The 17,457-nt window shown below is 52.4% G+C and overlaps 4 protein-coding genes across 4 annotated transcripts; 2 read left to right on the top strand and 2 right to left on the bottom strand.

Moving 5' to 3' along the window:
- Positions 1–43: 43 nt before the first annotated feature.
- Positions 44–5,628, bottom strand: K460DRAFT_391190 (uncharacterized protein). Its single transcript, XM_040935822.1, has 4 exons — positions 5,345–5,628; positions 4,732–5,161; positions 758–4,667; positions 44–705 (listed from the first exon to the last, which is right to left on the bottom strand). The coding sequence occupies exons 1-4, from the start codon at positions 5,419–5,421 to the stop codon at positions 392–394; spliced, it is 4,731 nt and encodes a 1,576-aa protein (XP_040793325.1). The 5' UTR covers positions 5,422–5,628; the 3' UTR covers positions 44–391.
- A 1,004-nt stretch (positions 5,629–6,632) lies between these two features.
- K460DRAFT_400800 (uncharacterized protein) lies at positions 6,633–7,334 on the top strand (the record flags this gene model as incomplete). Its single annotated transcript, XM_040936361.1, has 1 exon — positions 6,633–7,334. One exon carries the CDS (start codon positions 6,633–6,635, stop codon positions 7,332–7,334), a length of 702 nt encoding a protein of 233 aa, XP_040793324.1.
- Positions 7,335–9,282: 1,948 nt separating this feature from the next.
- On the top strand, positions 9,283–11,124 carry K460DRAFT_391188 (prolyl 4-hydroxylase). Its single transcript, XM_040935821.1, has 3 exons — positions 9,283–9,654; positions 9,702–10,556; positions 10,616–11,124. The coding sequence occupies exons 1-3, from the start codon at positions 9,387–9,389 to the stop codon at positions 10,942–10,944; spliced, it is 1,452 nt and encodes a 483-aa protein (XP_040793323.1). The 5' UTR covers positions 9,283–9,386; the 3' UTR covers positions 10,945–11,124.
- A 2,209-nt stretch (positions 11,125–13,333) lies between these two features.
- Positions 13,334–15,609, bottom strand: K460DRAFT_350774 (uncharacterized protein; the record flags this gene model as incomplete). The annotated part of the gene is made up of 3 exons (XM_040931526.1): positions 13,334–13,831; positions 13,879–15,449; positions 15,573–15,609. The coding sequence occupies 3 exons, from the start codon at positions 15,607–15,609 to the stop codon at positions 13,334–13,336; spliced, it is 2,106 nt and encodes a 701-aa protein (XP_040793322.1).
- Between the last annotated feature and the right edge of the window lie 1,848 nt (positions 15,610–17,457).

Raw genomic sequence — 17,457 nt, 5'->3', positions numbered from 1 at the left:
ACCATGGCTCATGATTGTGGGAATAGCAATCGAATAGCTGAAGACTTGGTTTGCACTAGGAGATTGTATGATCTATAATGATGTGAATTACACACTTATGATGTCGCAAGGCATACTTCGCAATGGGGGGAGCATCGCACATCATTCGGCAGCAACAGCTCGTATTGCACTGACCCTATCAATAGCCTCGTAGTGCTCGTAACACATCAGCATCTCGTGACTAGTTCCATCATGCCTACTCCCACCTACTCCCTCCCAACACTCTCCCTGGCATGCAGCCAGAACACAAACACAAAAGCACTCACAACAAGCGTAAACACCCACAATTCACTCCCCATTCTGCTCATTCGTCATCACCAACTCCCATCGAGACATTCAGACCACCAGGCGTTTATCGCTTAGTCTTCTTCTTCGATGACACAACCTTGAAGTCGCCCGTCACAAGAGAAGAAGCACTTTGCTGCTGGACGGTGCTCGCACCACCCTTCTTCGCGACTTCAGACCAGCCGCTGCCTCCAGACTTGTTCTCAGCGGGAGACGATGTACTACGCTCATCGACGATGCCTTTGTCGGCCAATTTGCGGCGGCGCAAGAACTCTTCGGCGAAATGGCGGGAATCGAGCGTGTAGGATGCAGAGTGTACACATTCGGTAATGAGTTCGACGTCAGCGGGGAATGTGAGCAGGGATGAAACAAAGTCCTCGGCTGTTCTAGCGTTAGTAGATAGTTCGTATCGAAGGTGTGAGCGGATACATACCATTGATACCCTTGTTTAGATCGTGGCGAACTTCATTTACTGCCCACTTGGTGAACTCCTCTTGCGCATTGGCCTTGCCCGCTCCTCCTCCTCCCATTATAGTGCTGCGCGTAACAGTAGGCTTCTTTACCACAGGCGGCACGATAGTGCTGCTAGTTGAACGAACCGGAACTGGTGCAGGAGTCGTCGTACCGCCAGGAGTCTTTACCTTTCCGCTTGCACCCACAGTAGTCCAGGCGCTGCTACCAGCGGGTACGGGTGGTAATGCCGGACTGCTTTTGCCAGCTAGATCAGCGTAACGCTTACCAGCAGATGTGACTGGGGTTACAACGCTGAATGCTCCGGCAGTAGCGGCAGCGGCAGTGGCGGCAGCAGCTTTTTGCTTGCGAGCCTCCTCTTCCCTCTGGATCTGCTGAAGCGTCTTCTTGGAGTTCGACGTCGGCACTGGAGCGGTTTTTCCTGCCAGTGGCTTGGCCCAAACTGAAGCTCCAGTTGCGTTCGGGGTAACGGGAGAAGCACCGCTTGCCCAAGTTGAGCTCGACGGAAGGCCGGGTTGGATGGCAGGTGATTGCACTTGAGACAGCAGCTCTTTCTCGAAAGCCTCGCGACGGGCTGCTGCTGCGATGGCTTCACGCTCGGCAGCCTTCTTAGCCTCGGCCTCTTGAATTTCCCTTAGAGAAGGTCCTCTGGAGGCTTCGGCAGGCTCCTTCGCCCATGGTGCGATCGAGGCGCTTGGGGTATCGGCAGCAGGGGTCGCTGCACCTGAACGAGATTCGTTCGTCAAGTTCTCAGCAACAATAGGCTTCCTCTGCGCAGCTGGTGCAGGAAGAGGGGACTGGGAAGGCGGTGGGGGGAATGGGAAGATAGCAGGCTCTACTTTGTTCCACGCTGATGGGGGCTGAGGTGAGTGCTTAGCAGAAGCTGCTTTTTGAACTTGCTCGGTGAGTGACAGTGGTTCCTGGCTGGCATGCGACACGTTAACCTTAGGTTCAAGAGCTTGATTGTGAGCCTCAAACTGATCGGGTATCGTAGGCTCAGATTGTCCCTGTGACTCTGCCGCGGGTGCTGAGGGCTTTCCTATAACCCCTTCTGGTGGGGGAGCGACTCTGGTCGGTTGGTCCAGGTCTGTCTGAACCCTCAAATCATTGAACTGCTGCAGACGATCAGCGAAAGCTTGAGCGTTTTGTTGCTCGTTTGGGGCATGTCGCTGCACATTGTCATGGTCGGCTTGCTCCCTTTGGAGGCGAGCACGATCACTCAGCATGGAGACAACCTGTTGGGCATGTGTGTTTGGCTCAGGTTGCTGCCCAAAGGCTGTTGGTGCAGTGCCAAACGTCGGCTGACCAGTGCGTCCGAGGTTAAGACGGTCCATCATGGCCGGTACATCTTCGTCTCGCAAGTTGCTTAGCATATCCATACCTGGACCGATCGGACCCAAACCTGGAACAGGGCCCGGTCCAGATCTGAACGCATTGTCCAGCAGGCCTGGAACAGATGCTCCAGGGGCAGGTGCTTGGGTAGGTGATGGCTGGTAACCGCCCGGAGATGTAATGCTTCCGAAACTTGGTTGGCTGTGTAGACTGTGCGCGCTAGAATGGTGATTTAGTTGATTCGGGAGCATGCCACCCAGTTGAACCGATCTGGCAAGCGCTTGCTGTTGTGCAGCCAAATGCTCCTTCTGACGAGCCATAAGATACTGCTCCTCTTGTTTCCGACGCTCAAGGGCATTTTGTTGCTCGGCAGTCAACGTTGTTCCAAAGCTGGGAAAGCTATTCGCAAAAGGAGGTTGAGCACCGGGAGCGGCACCAGGAGTGGGACCAGCACCTGCCCATGTATTGCCTGGCTGAGCGGTGGGCGGGCCGTGTGGAATGCCAATCTGAGGAACTAAGAACGGCTCTCGCGAGTTTCCAATACGACGAATAAGTTGAGCAAGAGGCTCATAATCAGGCTCTTCCTGTTTCTTGACCAAGAGCTCTGGGGAGAAGAACCCAGCTTTGTACCAGTCGTGCATTTCGAGGCCAGAGAACGGTCCCTGAGTGTTTCCTGAAGGGTCACGGTAGATCCATCTCATCCGATCCGGCATGACCATGGTACGTTGCTGTGGTGCTGGGGGCTGGCTTGAGGCAGGGCTACTGATGCCGGGTGTCGACGCCTGAGCAGTCCGTGTGTGATTCAGGGCAGCCATGGATAGCGAGGTGGTAGCTAAAGTTGAAGATGGGGCAGCTCCAGAGGCCTGTCCAAATGCAGAACCACCATGATCGTCCCCAGATGCGCCAGAAAAGTCATCGAACAAGTTGCGGTTCGCGCGGAATGGACTTTCGGTCTCGCGGGTAGGAATTCCGCCGCCAGGGGCTTGGTTACCGAATGCATTTCGTCCAAAAGTGCCAGTCATGCTCTGTTGTCTATCCCCGTGTGAGGAGCTGTCATCAGCATGTGGGCGATTTGGGTCATTGGATCGCAGCTGGTCTTGCATTGAAGTTGGAAAGAGCGAGCCCAGTCTGCTAGATCGGCCAACTGTTCCGTGTCCGAGGCCTGAGGCTGCCCCAAACAATGAGCTGCTTCCTAAGCCAGCCAAGGAAGGCGACTGGGCTTCTCCTACGTTTCCGAAAGCATTGTCGAAGCCTCCCAAGCCACGTTCCCGGATCGGAGTACCCAGATTTTGTTGTCCAGATGACCACGCTGCAGAGCCGCCAAGACCAGGAAGACCACCGAGACCAGGGAGTGTGGGAAATCCTCGAGCAGGTCCGACGCTGGATGTCTGGCTGCGATCGCTCGCTGCAGTTTCAAATGGTGCAGATACCCTGCCGAGGCCAGTAAGCCCACCGAAAGCGTTGTGGATACTAGGGTTGACGGACTGATCGACCTGGAAGCTACCCATACCAGGGTAATTACCGTGTTGAGCATTAGAGTCGTCTGAATCGTCATCGTGGTCGTCTCTCGCGTGGTCGGGACTTCGATATGGATTGGTGTCTGTAGGGCTCATTGGATCGTTGCCTCCATCGCCTGCACGGTGTGGCGTGTGATGTGCAAAGTTTTCCCGGCCATGAAACATATCGCGAAGGCCGGCGTTATCGGCAGTCATCCCAAATGCAGAAAATCCGGTGTCGTCTCGATGGTGTGGCCGTTGTGGAGTGCCGAAGGCGCCCAAGTTTTGAGATCGGGGCGGACTAACATCTTCGCCGCGAAGTGCGGCACTACCCGTTGGGCCATCGTCGTCTGGAAATGGATCGGTATCGTTACTGGTTGGCCTATTGGAACGAGCTTCCATCCAAGAACCCGCCGATTTGGGAGGCTCTGCTTCGTTGAGGATCCCCAGGTTACTGATGGAAGCCTTCTCTTTTGGAGCCTTCTCGAAGTCCTCGGTACTGGTTTTACCCATCAATCCCTTGAACCTGCTCTCTCCACGCATGCTACCATATCCGGGCTTTTTCTCTGGCTGTGGATTTCCGAAGCTACCAAAAGCGCCGAAGCCACCACCTGGAGTAGCAGACCACGGTGAAGTGGCACCGCCCGGGCTAAAAGGCGCAGTCGTTGTACGCTTGAGCGAGCCAAACGGGCCAGCGTTTTCAGCTGCACCCTTTTCTCTGTCACGCTCCTCGCTCGGGCGACCCTCTACAGGTTCCTTGTAGTCAGTCCGACGGCGTACAAGTGCAGGGGGCGGAGTCACGGCACTGGATTCTTCCCGTGCGAACCGTGAGGTTGCAGGCGATGAGGGAAAGGGATACGCTTCTCCAGTATCGCGGCGACGTACGCCTGGTCGCGCGGCTGTGGGCGACGACATGCCATAGGGAGTGCCCGCACCTTGGGAGACGGACGTCTTGCGCAAGGAGAGGCCTTCTTTAGGGGTGCCATCCTTATTGGCGTTCTGAGTAGGCGGTTTGAGCGGCGAGTTGACGGACGAGAGGAAGATCTAAGCGAGAAAATGAACATTAGGCCACAATTACAACGTGAAGGCGCAATGGGGAAGGACATACCTCTTTCTCGTCGTCAGTCATATCTGCTAAGCTGAGGGGCAATACACTGCCGTCTCTGTCCCAACACTGGTCGACCCCGCTCTGGGCCTCCCTGCCGTGGTCCTCCTTGCGACCCCACGACGCGCCCGAGGCCCCGTTTGTGGCATGCGGCTCCCACGCACCCATGTACAGACTCGATGGTGCATCAGTGAGGTCCCCCGAGTCTTGCTGCGTCCTGAAGAGGTGCGTGAGCTGATCTCGAGAATAGCGGCCGTCGACTGAGCTGCCATTGCGCCCTGGTTGTGCGTGCGGTGGGACGTATACGCCAGGATTCGACGAGTTCTGGGGTGCGGATGCATCTCTCGAAGACGAGTGGGTAGTCGATCCAGAGAGTGTCGTCGCGTGTGAGGGCCGCCGAAATGTTTGTGTGGCACCATTGGTACGTCGAGCCCTGCGTGTTTTAGTATACGGGAAATCGGAAGGGAGCCTAGTCATGGTGGGAGCGATCGATGTAATTATTGGAGGGGAATGTGTGCTTGTGTATCTTGTTGCGACAAGGAAGAATGCTTATGGCTGCAAAGCTAGGGCGCTATATGCATGCCATGTACACGATGCAAAGAATGGCTGCACTCACCAGTCGGCGCCCGAGTCTGCACGCGCTGGGTTTGCGTTGTTTCCCGCAGCTGCTGAAGCAAAGGAAGGAGGAGCCATTGTGGAGGTGGTGGGGTGGAAGTGGCTATCGAGCGAGCGTGCTGTTGGAGGCCAGAAGTTTTAGTGGCTACGTGTGGGAGGCAGGTGGTGGATGCAGGTGCGGTGGAGACGATAGATGTATGGCTGCAGCTGATTCGATGTAGGCGAGTGAGAAGAATGGCACGGGGACGAGTGTGATGGGGTTTGGTGCGAGGAGTTGCAGTCGTGTTGCGGCGACAAAAGAAGAGCTCGAACAACTGAAGAACATTTGAGGTTGGCCATCCACAGCCGAGATGGGTCACGTGCGCCATGTTTTCTCCGACGCCGTTTTGGACGAGTCGGCCTGGGAACGCGTTGGACGCGTCTTGCATCAATCCGAACTGCATCTCAAACTCCTGCGTAGGGCCTCTATCAAGACATTGCCTTGCCTGCCTATCCAATGTTTGGCCTCACAACGCGCATATTGTCCCTTCCCCGCTGTACCACCTGCACGCAAGGAACGCTGTTGATGCGCGCCTCCCATTCTTTGCCTGCAGTACAACACCACCCAAGAGACGCGACCCCCCGCTTTCTCTCATAGTCGCTTTTCTCACGCAGAGAGCTCGTTACGATGTTGTCAGCTTCTTCAGAGATGTATTCGCCTATCCTCATGTTTGCTTGTTCAGTCTAGACTGGAACATGCGGCCGCCACCGCGGTTTGCTCTCGCTGTCGCCGCTCCACGTTTGCTCCTCACTTTAGACTGCATCTTGTGTGCCCGCTGGACACCAATCTTCTGTCGTCTTACATCAATATTACATAGATCCAGCCCGTTAGCATCTCGACTACCACGCTACAAGCAGGATTCTTCGTTGACTTGTCCTTAATCCAGCCTAGGCGTCGACTGCTAGTATCGCACAGAGTCCGCGACCAAAGTAGCTACTACAGTTGTGCACTTGACCTGTTCTGGTGACAGGCGAACTCCACTATAAGGAGAACGTCGCAGCCTGCCCATATTCCCGAATTTGCCGAATCTCTTTTGCTTCCTGTGTAACGAACCCATCACTAGCACACCCTGAGGATCCGCCATTCGCTCATTGTTTGTTTGCTTGCTACTTACTCAGCAGGTTCTCCTTCACGGTTCGCTTGTTCACATCAGGCTCAGGCTTGCCGACACTTATCACCTTCTCCCAGTCACTCATACAACTCGGCTTGACTACAATATCCACAACTCCGTTTCAAGTTCACGGTATTGATGGCTGGACCACTTGGCTTCCCCGGCCTTGGTTACAAGCACCATCATAGACCTCATGATCCATATACTGGCGGCAATGAGTACTATCGTGGGAACCGAGATACGCTATTTGGAGATTTTGCAACCCACCAAAGGCACGCGCATGTGCGTATGTTTAGCGGTAATTCGTCGCCATATGGACGCATGGGAGGGTATCAATCCCCATTTACAGGTCTAGGAGGGGTGAATCCTATGATGGGAGGATACCCATCGCCTGGCTTTTCTTCACCACTAGGTATGGGCATGGGTATGGGCATGGGCATGGGTCCTCATGGTCGGCGCCCTGTCATCGGGCACGGATATCAACAGCCTTCACCGTTTGGCATGGGCACTCTACCTCGAGGGAATTCTACTTTCCCTCATCGCCAGCGTGGATACTCATCATGGCCTAGGGCCCAACGCAGTCCCTTCTCATCGCGCTTCGTCGACGAAGATGGCTCGGAAGACGACGACGATTACAGTATGTTGCCCATGTACAGCTTCCCGAGACGGAGAAGAGGCGGCTTTAGGCATTATCGGCAAGCACCACATGGGAGGTCTTTCAGAGGCACTTTATTGGACGACTATGACGAAGACTACGATGGTTACGAAAACTTTGACGAGGAAGACGACGATGATGATTTCGACGACTTTTTCCCACCTCGCCGATGGCAAAGATACTAACCGCATACAATGAGGGTCATATTATCGGCGTCCTCGTTCTACTCTATACTTTCGAGTTAAGCGTGCTTGGATACAATTCCTTCTAATTTCAGCTCAACGTTCTTTATTCGGCACAGAAAACTTGCTTAATCGTCGCAGATGTTATGTTAGATAGATGGCGGAACGGCGGCATGTCGAGAATTCGTAATTTTCCTCGTGCTCGATTCCCTCTAAATATGCGTTCTCCATATGATTAACCTTTCTACTAAAATAATTTTTCTACTTTCAATTTTAATTATTGTTCGGCTACCTAGCCAGTCCGAAGTTTTAATATTCCTCAACCTCTTTACAGCTATTTATCGGCTTCACCAGATGCAGACGAACGTGATGGGTAGTTCTCATCTACAAAGCGCGTGATCTTCTCTATAGCGAAATACCCGTAGGTAGGCTCTAGGGTAATTCCACGGAACCGGATTGTTTGCTTTAGTAGTAGGAATGGAGCACGGGTGTAGGCCATTGGACAGGGGCAAACTCACTCGGGTACTATCGACCTGCCTATATTGCCGTTCCTTTAGGGCGGTTTGCCTTTAATCGCAAGCGCGGGTAGTGACCTATTAACAGCAGGGCTCCGTGTGTTTGCACAATCCACGAGGAATTCCCGTTTAGGACCATCGATTACACCTAGCTTACACAGTCATGCGGATCATCTTCTAATTCTACACCAATCAGGAGCAGGATCTCCTGTTTGGGAAACATTCAAGATGCTGAGGTCCTGTTTAATGTCCGCGATCTTGTCGCTTAATGGGCGAACAATGCGGGTAGAGATGTCAATCTGATTCTAGGAGTATCCATCGGAGCTTGTGATGATCCCACAGTTTGGGAACAACAGGAGATTGAAGCGAGGACAGATATTATGAGACCTAAGCTTGTCTTCAATTAATCTTAATTGTTTGCACCCACCGTCTCAACTTAATGACATTTCCCTGAATAACTCGACTGGCCATATTGGGGAAAAAGGCATCTAGTTACGTTCATTGTGCAAACAAACACCAAAAATAGAACGCACTTTGACTAATGCTCATCAAAGAACACTTCACACATTATCCTCTATTGAATACATTCTCGACTCTCAAGCTTTCATGTGTCTCCTCTTCCATTACACTTATGCCTGTCACCCTACAGAGTCTGAGACGATCTTTCAACCTTGTTACCTCCGTTCTCGACAAGTGAGCTTGTACCAATACCACCACACAAGCTGGAAAAGGCTGTCCATGCTGGAAAGCAACAATCCTTTTTTGAAGACGTGTCCACGGTTGTGGGAGAAGCGGGTTACGCCTCCTCTGTGCAATAGTTGTACGCTAAGACAAAGTCTAAGGGGTAGAAAGCAAGAAGAAGCAGATTGGTAGAACAATGGAGCATGTTGGACTAATGGGTAAGATGGCGAGGGTATTAATAGACAATGTCGATTGGGATCATAAATGATAACCACACGTTCCTTTCTTGTATAATATTCCACGATATTGCTTTGTTTTCTTGTAGGGTGGGCTGAAGAACATCAAATTTTCTCAGGCAGTGGCAGACACCTGAGTGCTAACCCATTATAATACAAGATAACCATTCAACCACTAGTCAGACGCAAAGGTTCGCTTCTTACATGCTGTCATATCAGCAGCTTTGTAGCGATTCACTTCACATAGTGCTCTTAGTCCGATCTTTTCGACAAATTGGAATGCAGCAATCTTTTAGGTAGTCTTCCAGAAAGAAAACAAGAAAGCTTGATTCTTCTCTTACTCTTCCGTCAATCTGCAGCCTTGGAAGCAGATGAGTGTAACATGCAGAAGTATAGTGGCGTGAGTAGTTACACTTAGCAGAGAGGGGCGAATCAGAGCGCTAGCTTCCCCGCAACGCACAGACCACAGAATTTGCTTTGCAACTTCGCCACCTTGTTCAGAATTCAATTTGAGAAACGACAACTCTTTCCAATCGTGCTTTAGTGAAACTTCTCATCCCAAGTACAATTTTCGACACACAGACTTGTAATAGTGCGTGGATAGCGTGGACCGGCTATCAAATATGGCGAAGCGAAAGCGAAACAGCGCACACACGAATGCAGTGAAGAAGCCGACTACAACAGGGATCCCAAGTCCGCCAAATGATACGCCTGCTTTTGAGCCAGTGAGCGTGCACTCATTGATCTCGACCGAGGAGATTGAAGTCACCGTGGAAACACTCCAGACGTTGTCCGAGCATCCCGCCCTCATCAAGTCAAAAGCATGCAAAGATCTGAGGACAGCGGTATATACCTTTCGTCAGGCATGCACAACGGGACTGAACTCAGCCGGTGAGGATTGAGCCTCCATTTGAATGGAAAAGAGCTAATTGATTTAGCGGAGGGCAGCAATCTTACTGCGCGCATATCGGGAGCACTCACAGATGCCAAGTACATGGATGCACTCATCTTATTGGCAGAGATGCGAATTAGAAAGGATACGCCAACATTAGGTGCTCTCTGTCGATGGGTCCGCACTCTTGATGTCGTCTCTGGGCTGTCAATCCACGTCCAAGTGCCTAGCCAGACTGTTGTGGGACGTAGTTCCCACAACAATGAGCTGATTCGAGTACTGGACGCCATTCTTAGAGTGACCGGTCCAACCGACACCACTTCTCACGGGACAGACTCCATTTCAGGCCCGGTCGCGCTGCAAGAGACTTGGAACCTGCGAGGCGGAAGTGAGCCGACGCGGCAATTGCGTCGCACCATCGAAGATAAGACCATCTTCGCATCTTGCTCTGCCGACCTCAAGGAACGCTTCAGAATAATCGAGACTACCGCTGGTTTACAGCGAAAGCCACCGAATCTCCACCCTGCCATCTTATACGCCTCTCAAGATGACACGGTGCTTCTTGGCGAAGGACCCAAAACAGAGTGCTACAAACACCCCATAGTACCAGATCTGCGATTGATAAAGGACGTCCTGTCGCCTGAGGAGTGCTCTTCCATTATAGCAGCCGGAGAGACGATTGGCTTCATTCCTGACGCGCCAATGCGGCCGCAAGGTGAAGACACTAGTATATTAGCGCACAACTTCTACTGGATAGTCGATCAAGCTTTCCACGACAAGCTTTGGAACCGGGTGAAGGCATTTGTTCCGGAAGCCGTGGCAGGAAAACAGGTTCGAGGCATCAATCGGCGGTTCAGAGTGTACCGATACGTCCCCGGCGCCGAGTATCGATGTCACATCGGTCAGTACCATGCGCATATCTCCCATACGTATGTACTAGTCTTGCTAACTCATGCGCAGATGGAGCATGGCCGCCCTCCGGCATCGATCCCACAACAGACGCTTATCAATACGACTCCTCGCCTTCCCACGCTCGCCAGTCTTCCCTCTTCACCTTCCTCATCTACCTCAATGACGACTTCCGGGGCGGCGAGACGACCTTCTTCATCCCAAGCGTGAAGGAAGGCGTCATCAATGCGTATCCCGTCAAGCCGATCATGGGTAGCGTTGCTGTATTTCCGCATGGCGAGGCACAAGGGGCGCTGTTACATGAGGGCACGGGTGTTGTTGAGGGTGCAAAGTATGTCATTAGGACGGATGTCGAATATGACGTTAACCCTACTGTATAACTCAAGCAAAAAAAAAGCCTTGAAGTAGACAATCAATTCAAGAAATCGCTACCACCGCATGAGGTGTACTCTTGTCTTCCAGACGAAAAGTAAAAATCTATCGTAAGACGTGTATACAGGCTTGCTACTGCAATACACATTAAACTGCCACCATCAGAGAATATATTTTTTCAGCCGGCCAACCGTCTCTCCGCCTGACGCCTTCTCCTCACCTTTTACCAACTACTAAGCATCCCTATCTATAGGTATACATCAGATATTACTCTTAGTCTTGAAACCGCCCAAGTCCGTCCCAATCAACCTCTGCATCTCCATTCCACGTTGCACACCTCTTATTTATGCCTCGATTCATCCGTCCCACGTAGCACATATACCATGAGGTGAGGTGAGGTGAGGTGAGATAAGCCCAAACCAGGCGAAAAAAAACGAATATTCCAATGCGGGTAAGACGATTAGGCCCACCTTCCCCCCTCCTAGAAAATACGTACGATGGATGGGCTTACTTGCGGGGAGAGCGCACAGTTATTTCTATTTGCTTCCGACCTTGCTCCCGGTGATTTAATTTGCCGGATTGAACGAATGGAATGTTTGACTATATCAAGATGCGATTTACGCGCCACGTGGAGTCTTACCCGGATCTTTTATCCTGTCAGCGATCGATCTGTCAGCGAGACGGCGTTGGAGTTAGAAATAGACATCTACAGCTATAGAGATATTGAGAGAGAGAGATCCTATTATGGGACGGATGTGGTCTAGAGTCGAGGCATGCGCGGTTCTTTCCGGGCAGACGATTCATGCACTAAATCTAGGTCTAGGCTTGAGGGCCCTACCTATCCTATCAGGCAAAAGGCACAGTCAGTCAGTCAGTCATCCATCAAATCTGCCTTCTACATCTGACACCCTACGGGGCAAACTGTAGAACTGAAGAAAGGTGATCGTATTGATGAGGTTCTATGTGGGGGGAAACTATGTTTATATACAGAGGGGAGTGAAACCAGAGTAAGCTAGTCCGTATGTGGGCTAGCGTGTCGGGCACATGATGAATCACGTGTTGGGAATCCAAACCAACACAAACAGGTGGTCGCAGCTGCGGGCCTACCCCATGCCTTATTAGCGATGCTCGGACCGCTCGTAAAGAAACAGTAGTTGATCATCCACCTTTCACCAGGTAGCCATGTCGTCTATTTCTTGCACGAGGCACAAACATATGACCCCATGCGGATGCTTGCTGGAGCATGTAGATACGGTGTAACACGAGTCCTCGGTACCGAGTTCACGGCTTTTGATCATGTGGCCAAGCGGTCTTGAATCGACGCCATGATCATGGCTAGTTGGGGGTAGGACGAATAGCAGGTAAGATAGGGTAAGCTGATGCCTAATTACGCGCAGCGGGACTGCGGTTATGGGAGTTAGTCTTGGCTGGGTTAGGCAGTCGCACGTAGGCTGGGGCCAAAGAAAGAGTATTGCGCCCTGGGTGTGGCGAAGCTCGCAAGCTTTGCCGTGCGCGGCAAAAGAGCTTCGACGCATGTCATAGCAGAAGTACGATATATGTGTGCATGTGTGAAAGAACTTGCTAGAACTATATTGCGCTTGCGTACGATCGGTTGATTGGAGAAGGAAATGGGGAATCTCAAGAAACAAAACCACCACCAAGATCAACGCCGAATTTCCGCCATACAAGACTAGAGTGCCCACCGTCCCGTATGCAGTCCGAATCCCCGAATCCGCTCTAATGCAAATATAGGAAAGGTTGCGTAGTCATATTTTGAACCGCCGTACAGAAAGCATCAAATCTCGTGCCCAAACATGATCCAAATATGATTAAAGCGAGTGTGAGAAAGTAAGTCCGTAAGAATATGAACGATTAGGGAGAAGTTATTGAACCGACCAAAAATAACAAAAAAACACCAGAGAAGCGCGAAGTCATCCCAGCCTGTAAGGTGGTCGTAATCGAGGCGCATGCTCGAGTGCACCGCATGACTATTTGTATCGTACGCCGTGAACCTGTATATGCATGAAGCCTTGATAAGAGAGTCGATCACATCGAATAAACCTCAAACGCCGCCTGTCCAGGGTATTGTGTAGATGCTGTCCAGCACCGGAGAATGAAAGACCCGAGAACGACGAATGCGTTTGACGCCGTATAGACTTGCCGGGGATCGGCAACGAATAGATCCAGATAAAAGAACGAGCCAAGTATGGTTTGCGCGTCGTACAAGGCAGACTTGATGTCGAGTGGTGTGGAGGAGGATTGGTGCGACACCAGATGCGGTTAGAGACCCATGGATCATGCGGACCTTGACTGGATCACCCGACACACATCCTTGTCCTTCATGCATTACCGCGACAATGATTTCCAGCGTGCGGTCTCCTTCGGACATTATTCTCCCTACACTCTCGTGGTACGTTCACCGTACTGCGGGTATGTGTTGTCTGCTGGCATCTGGCTCATGTCGGGCGTGATGTCCGCGCGTTGCATCTGTAGCGATCCTACGACATTCGGTACTCCTGCCGTCGAAGAAACATTGAGATAGCCGTAATCCCAGGACGGCCGTCCTCCTTGAGCTAGTGTCCCTGGGTATTGCGACATCTGATGAGCAGGAGCACCCCATTGAGTCATACCTTGCCCTGAGGGTGTCCTCTGAGAAACTGACATACCGTGAGCTGCTGATCCCTCGAGACCTGCTGATAGCTTCATATGGGGAGACAGACTCGATGAGGTCAGGTTGGGTGTGTACGTAGTTGAAGCAGTCGAAGCGGCGACCGATTGTGGCGAAGCATTGCGATGGGCGTCTAGTGCCGCCTGCGACATGATGCCCGGGACATAAGCCGATGTTGATGCGATGGGAAGAGATCCGATACCAGCCGTCGAAGAGTAGCTCGCAGACTATGGAGTATTAGTTTCATGCCGTGCTTCATTGTCAGAGAACGTACATATTTGCTGATGATCTTCTTCAACGCATGCGACAAAATCTTCCAAGGGAACACCTTGACATCCTTCTCGATGTTTCGTGGTTTTGGGTTCGGAAATCCCATAATAACCTTGAAGAACTCCTCGCTGTCTGGCTTGGCCTTTGACACTGTAAGTGGACGGAATCCTTCTAGATTGCGTCGAATTCGATTCTTCTCTTCGACTGTAAAGCGAACGTTTACGAGTTGCTCCAGGAGATAGATGGTATCCACGCTTGTGATGAAACACTCATCTTTCTCTTCCCACCATATGCAGCTGACACATATGCTCCGGGTTGGCCGAGCTTCTGGGGCAATGGGCGCGAACGAGGTCGAAATCGTGCTTCCGTGCTGGGATCTCTTGAACTCTACGAGCCGTCGCTTCGAGTCCAGCTCCTCTTGCGTCCACTCGTCGCTCATCTTGTCAAGATCACCTTCAATCTTCAAGACAGCTTTAGTTTGGTACATGGAATACGGATTGAATGGCTGAGCCGAAGAGGTGCTACCCGCTTGCGGAAGCGTTGTAGCCCGGACTAAGACAGGTGCTGCAAGTGATGAGGGCGAAGGAAGAACAGAAGCCCCAGAAGGAGTTACGCCAATCGAGCCAGGATTTCGGCCTGTGTGTGCAAGCGAGTTGTAGCTGCCGTACGAATGCAGGCTCGGCGACATCTGCGGAAGCTTATAATCCCCCTGGGTTATGTTCATACCCGAAGGAACGGCATACAACCCCTTCTGTGAGAGCTGAGAAGCATAACTTGGTTGCTTTGGCAAGTCGTATCCGCTACTGTGTCCATACGCGCTGGACAGTGTAGACTGAGCCGGAAGTGGTGATACTTGGGCTGCTGAGTACGCTCCAGAGATCGAGCGTGGCTTGGCTTGAAAGCGGAGGGTGTTTGCTCGCTTTGCGGCAGTGCTATCGGAGTAGTCTTGAGATTCCCCAAACTCGGCTGAGTACTTTCGCTTTCTGGAAAACTCGGGAGAAGACTGGTAGGCGAGATTTGGCGACATATCAGTGAAGGTAAACTTGCCGGCATCTGTCTGAGATCGCAAATGCCCCATTTTATCCTCGATCTGGAGCTTCAACATCATGGTTGGATCCCATGAGTTTGTCAAGGGGAATGGAGGTACCTCGACGTTGAGAACATAATTATACCACTCGTCATCATAATCCACCTTCTGCAGTGCGGCAACGCACTTCTTGGAGCCAAACATTAGGATAAACGTGTGTTGATTCGTAGCGAGGTCGTAATTCGTCCGGAGTTGGAGGGAAACAGTAGATCCAGCGGTGCCTTGTGGGGGCGTAACAGATTCGGTGATTTCCGTCTCAGTCGCTGTGTGAGATGCGGGATGACGAGACCTTGCATCAATAAATGGAGGTTCAGGCTGGTGTTCTCCTGCACCGCGTGACTCGTACGCTGCACTGGTAATGTAGGGCATATCTGCACCTGAAGACTCGTGGGTGAGCCGCGCGGGCGCATCCGTGTATTGCGAGGCGAATGAAGGCTGTGCAACGCCTGAATAGCTCGGGATCTGATTCGATCTTGTGGCTTCGGCATCTGGGAAGTGGGTGGTCAGTCAAACTAGCTAATCACCCTCACGTGGGCCCCAACCGGGTTCATCCGAGCCAGCTTTGGCAGCTGCCCTTCCAAACCCGTCAGATGAGCCGCATGCCAACTTACCATACACGTATTGTTGGTTCTTTCCGTATCCAGACATGGACAACAATTTTTCACCTCGTACCGCTTGCACAGTCGGCAGCCCGCTACTGAGGCCTTGACTGCGCTGGGCTAGGAAATACTCGGGTATGTCCAGATCGACGCCTACAGCAAAGGGCGCTCGGTAGCTATCAGGCTGAGTCGATGAACAGGTTAGCAGGCAAACCCGCGTTTGGGGTCGATGCGCAGGCAGCAACGGAGGGGTACCGGCTGAGCGCCCAAGGACACACCTTGAGAACTTGCGACGTACGAGGAGGGTAGACGCACCTGATAGCTTTGCTCTACGGTGCAGGCCAGCTTGACGGTGTTGTGAGAATTTCCAATCGAGATAGGAAACTCTTGTTTGTGTCTTGTCGACGGTAGATTGATCCTCGATAGGATCTCCAGTGCACCCGCGGGTGTGGTGTGAGCCTTGTGCGCAAGTATAGAAACAATGTGTCCTTGTTGGATGCAAAAGCTGCGACAAATGGGCTTGACAGGCAGGTGAAGTTGTGACGAACGGCAGGTTTGGAGACAAGTTGAGTGAGCCTTGTGACCAGCGAAGTCAACACAAGTAGGCTACCCAGAGACAGACGGTCAGGGTATTCAGAAGGTCGATTCATACGGGGATCAGGGGGACTTTGAGTGTCGGTGTGGAACACGGTGAGTCCTGCTCTTCGCCTACTGCAGCTCAGACAATAACAGCTCCCTGTCGACGCAACAGGGAAGAAAGAGGGTCGCTCTGGCAGCAAGCAAGACTGATTCAGAGTGAATGCCAGGTCCTGGAAATGACAGTGAGCTACTTGGTACAGAATGTCGCATACCACGACCCGCATTTCGATGTGACAGACGGGTTGACTTACATGACGAACAAAGGAGCAGAAACATGGACCCGGGGCTGGCCAGTATGATGGGGGCTAGGCAGCCTTGCCGTGCGGGTAGGGAAAAAGAACAGCGGAGCTATGAAGCTATGACAGTGGAGATAGGCGGCAGTTAATACACGGGTAGAAGTTGAAGAGGGTAAGAAGTGGACGAAGGAATCCAGGGCAGCGGGATAGGGTAGGATTGGCCAGCGTATATGGCGAAGGATAGGCGGACATGCAAGGAAGAGCGAGCACAGTGAGCTCTGGAGGGTTCGGATGACTCTTGGTGATTACCGGTCCCGTCCACCTGGTAGACTAGCAGCCCCAGTGAGTGCTAAGGCACGCCCCCTCCAAGGGCTAGTAGTCTGACCGTTGGACACGACGTCGTGCAAAGCCTGACAGCTCTCAGAAGGGTATAAAAAGGTACGAATGAGAGGATGGAGCGGGTTAGTTACTGGAGCCTACGTGGGTTGAGGCTCTGTTGGGTGGCCCCAAGATGGCGCAGCTCTGCTAGCTAGGCAGTAAGCTGCACGGCTGCCTGTGAGTGGTTGATGGCGCCAGACAGCTGTGGCTGCGAGCGGCGGGCAGGACGAGACAGCTCCAGAATGCAGTGCCAAAAGCAACAATGCAGCAATTCCAGAGGGTGCTGGGTTTGGCCGGTACCTGAGATGTGGAGTGGGGCTCTAAGACCTGGGTAGTGGTGGGAAGCGCGGATGCGGAGGGCCAAGGCCAATGCTTCGAAACACAATCCGTGAGGCGTCGAAATGTGGAGAAGGTGAAATTGAGCAGAAATGCAAACGAGGGACGGTGACGGCGAGCAGCTGGGCGAGAGGGGAGGGGAGGGGGAATGGGCGGGGGGGGGTTGACTGTTGAGGGAGATGGGGGTAAGTGGTGCTGAAGATGGGCGTCCAGGTTGACGTAGGTGCCCAGCGCGGCCGGTGACGTGCAAGATGATATACATACGGCCCAGCATGGCCGTGAGCATCAGCAGTGTGTTTTCCATGGGC

This window comes from Cucurbitaria berberidis (assembly GCF_010015615.1).
Source record: "Cucurbitaria berberidis CBS 394.84 unplaced genomic scaffold K460scaffold_1, whole genome shotgun sequence".
NCBI lineage: Eukaryota > Fungi > Ascomycota > Dothideomycetes > Pleosporales > Cucurbitariaceae > Cucurbitaria > Cucurbitaria berberidis.
This window is presented reverse-complemented; position numbering and strand designations above follow the sequence as displayed.